The following is a 2,792-nucleotide window of genomic DNA, read 5'->3' as shown; positions in this document are numbered from 1 at the left end:
GGAACATAGTTATAAAATAAAATTGTTAATAATATGAAAGGCAAAGAACACATCATTTTTTTCATATTTGTGTTTTCCTCATGCTTTCTATTGCATATATCTCAAAAACATGAGATCCCTTCATCTTTTATGTGCTGTCTGCTTCATATAATAAGATATTCTGAGATAATTATTTTTTGTTGGATGTACAATAACAGCATGTAAGATCTGACAGAACTAGAGTGGAACAAGTTTATTGGGGTTCTGGAGAGGTGGGAAGAGAACTCAGGAGATAATGAGTAAAGGGTGAGAAATTTCAGTGAAACAAGAGAGATAAGTATGAGCTTTATCATAGAAAAGGGGTGCCTAAGGGTGAAAAGATACCCTCTATTATTGAAAAATGCTAACAGAGCTGATATAACATGTTTTCAACAAAGTTATAAGGATATAGGATCATATGAATAAGTCACTATATTTAGTCATAATGCAACATAGTTTCTAATTATTTTATAGACAATATGTACAATGTTGTCAAAAATAAAATAATAATAATAAAGAAATTCACTTAAACCTGTCCAAAATTCTACAGTAAATGAAGGGATAAAATTATACATATCATTACCTTGAGATAAAAACTATTCCTAAATTACATTAAATATTATCTCTACAAAAAACTTTTACCAAGAGTTACTTTTTGTATGATAATTATTGATATCTTAACAGTAATACTGCATTTATATAACCTTACACTTAAAGTGTGTGATTTGAGTAATTTTTTTCATATTAAACCATGTGTTTATTTTATGAAAAGGAGAATGAACCACACAAAGAACACAATGTGCAATCAATTGTGTATGTATATATAGTCAAAATTTTGGTGACTCTCATAGCACAGACAAGCATAAGAGTTTTTAAAAATATTCTTCACAACTTTTCCCACTTTGCTGCATAAGGCTGAATATACAAGCATACATTCTAGCTTTGAGAAGAATAAATGAAAGTAAAGCATAATTGTAAGAAATTATGTGAGAACTTCCTCATGTGGGAGTGTGACTAAATGGGAAATAATGAGACCATCTCTGGAAACTTACTTTTGTAGTTTCAGTTATTTGACTGCCTGTGTATGTGTGTATTTACATGAATAACAAACGACATATTTTATACTATCAATCTTAGTGACATTAACTCCTAATTATCCTGTGACTAAACATCACTGTGGATTAATTCCACATACACATTGTCCTGGGTCCTTGAAGTTTTATCCATTGTTTTAATTATAATAAGCAAAACCTCTTTAACTGATATGCCATTCATAGGTAGCAATTTCCACCTTAAATAATACAAATTATTATGAACCTGAAGGAAAATAGGCTCAATTAAGAGAAATAACAGTCAAAAATATCTTGATTAAATTACAAATTTAATGAACCTTCAGTGAGGTTTTCATTTTCTTCTGTCTTAATAGGTTCAACACCTGAAAACAAGTACCTTATAATATTTATAATACTATATTTACTTTTCATAATTTTTTGTTTTGCTTGGGAGCTTGGGGGAAGCAATGAAGAGAGACAGAGTTTCACTCTGCAGTCCATGCTGGATTCAACCTTTCACGTCACCATACCTTGTTCTAATTTGACTTTCTAAAACCATTTACTTCTAAAACTTGTGGATAAAAGTACAGCTGACAGACTATACAAGCAAGATGTTAATATTTTTTTCTTGTGGAGGAAATAAAATGAAATTATTCATGATCTTATTTGTTTCAGAAGTGCCTATCCAGTTTCTTTACTACATGAAACATTAAGGATAACCAGGACCTCAAAACTCTACTATTGATATTTTCAGTAAATGGAGTTCCAACAATGAGAAGGCTCAATAGCACCTCTCATCACACAAATGGCTTTGTTCTGGTAGGCTTTTCTGAATGGCCCCGACTGGAAATGGCTCTCCTTGTGGTAGTTTCCATCTTCTATATACTGACCCTCTTTGGGAATTCAGCTATTATCATTCTGTCCCGCATGGATCCTAAACTTCACACCCCCATGTATTTTTTCCTGGCTAATCTTTCCTTTTTAGATCTCTGCTATACTACTTCCACTGTTCCCCAGATGCTGATAAACATACAGAGCCATAAGAGAAGCATCAGCTATGTGGGATGCATAGCACAGCTGTTCATCTTCCTCAGCCTGGGATCTACAGAATGTGTGCTTCTCTCCATCATGGCCTTTGATCGCTATGTGGCTATTTGCCAGCCTCTACGTTATACAGTTATCATGCATTCTCAGCTATGCCAACAGCTGGCAGCAGTAGCCTGGATAACTGGTTTCAGCAACTCCTTGGTGCAGACAGTGTTGACTTCTTTGTTGCCTCGTTGTGGCCAATTCCAGATAGAGAATTTCTTCTGTGAGGTACCTGCCATGCTTCAGTTATCATGTGTTGACACCTGGGTCAATGAGGTAGAGATGTATGCTGCTGTGGTTGTCATAAAAGTTATCCCCCTTGGGTTAATTCTTTTCTCTTACATCAATATTGTCAGAGCAGTCATAAGAATACAATCTTCTGAAGGTCGGAAGAAGGCCTTTCAAACATGTGGGTCTCATCTTCTGGTGGTCATCATGTTCTATGGCTCTGCCATCAGTGGATATGCATACATGGCACCCAGGAGCAGTTCAGCTAAACTGAAGGGCAAGCTTTTGGCACTCTTCTATGGACTCATAACACCAATGCTGAACCCACTTATCTATACCTTGAGGAACAAGGATGTCAAGACAGCTGTGAAAAAGATACTTGGAAGAGAACAAGAGCTTAGGTGA

General features: G+C 35.0%; 1 protein-coding gene across 1 annotated transcript; it reads left to right on the top strand.

Moving 5' to 3' along the window:
* The first annotated feature begins 1,841 nt into the window (after positions 1–1,841).
* Positions 1,842–2,792, top strand: LOC127239072 (olfactory receptor 2B6). The gene has a single exon (XM_051207861.1). The coding sequence runs from the start codon at positions 1,842–1,844 to the stop codon at positions 2,790–2,792; it is 951 nt and encodes a 316-aa protein (XP_051063818.1).

The sequence above is a fragment of the Phodopus roborovskii genome, unplaced genomic scaffold (assembly GCF_943737965.1).
Source record: "Phodopus roborovskii unplaced genomic scaffold, PHOROB, whole genome shotgun sequence".
NCBI lineage: Eukaryota > Metazoa > Chordata > Mammalia > Rodentia > Cricetidae > Phodopus > Phodopus roborovskii.
Note: the sequence above shows the minus strand (reverse complement) of the source record. Positions and strands in the feature narration are given on the sequence as shown.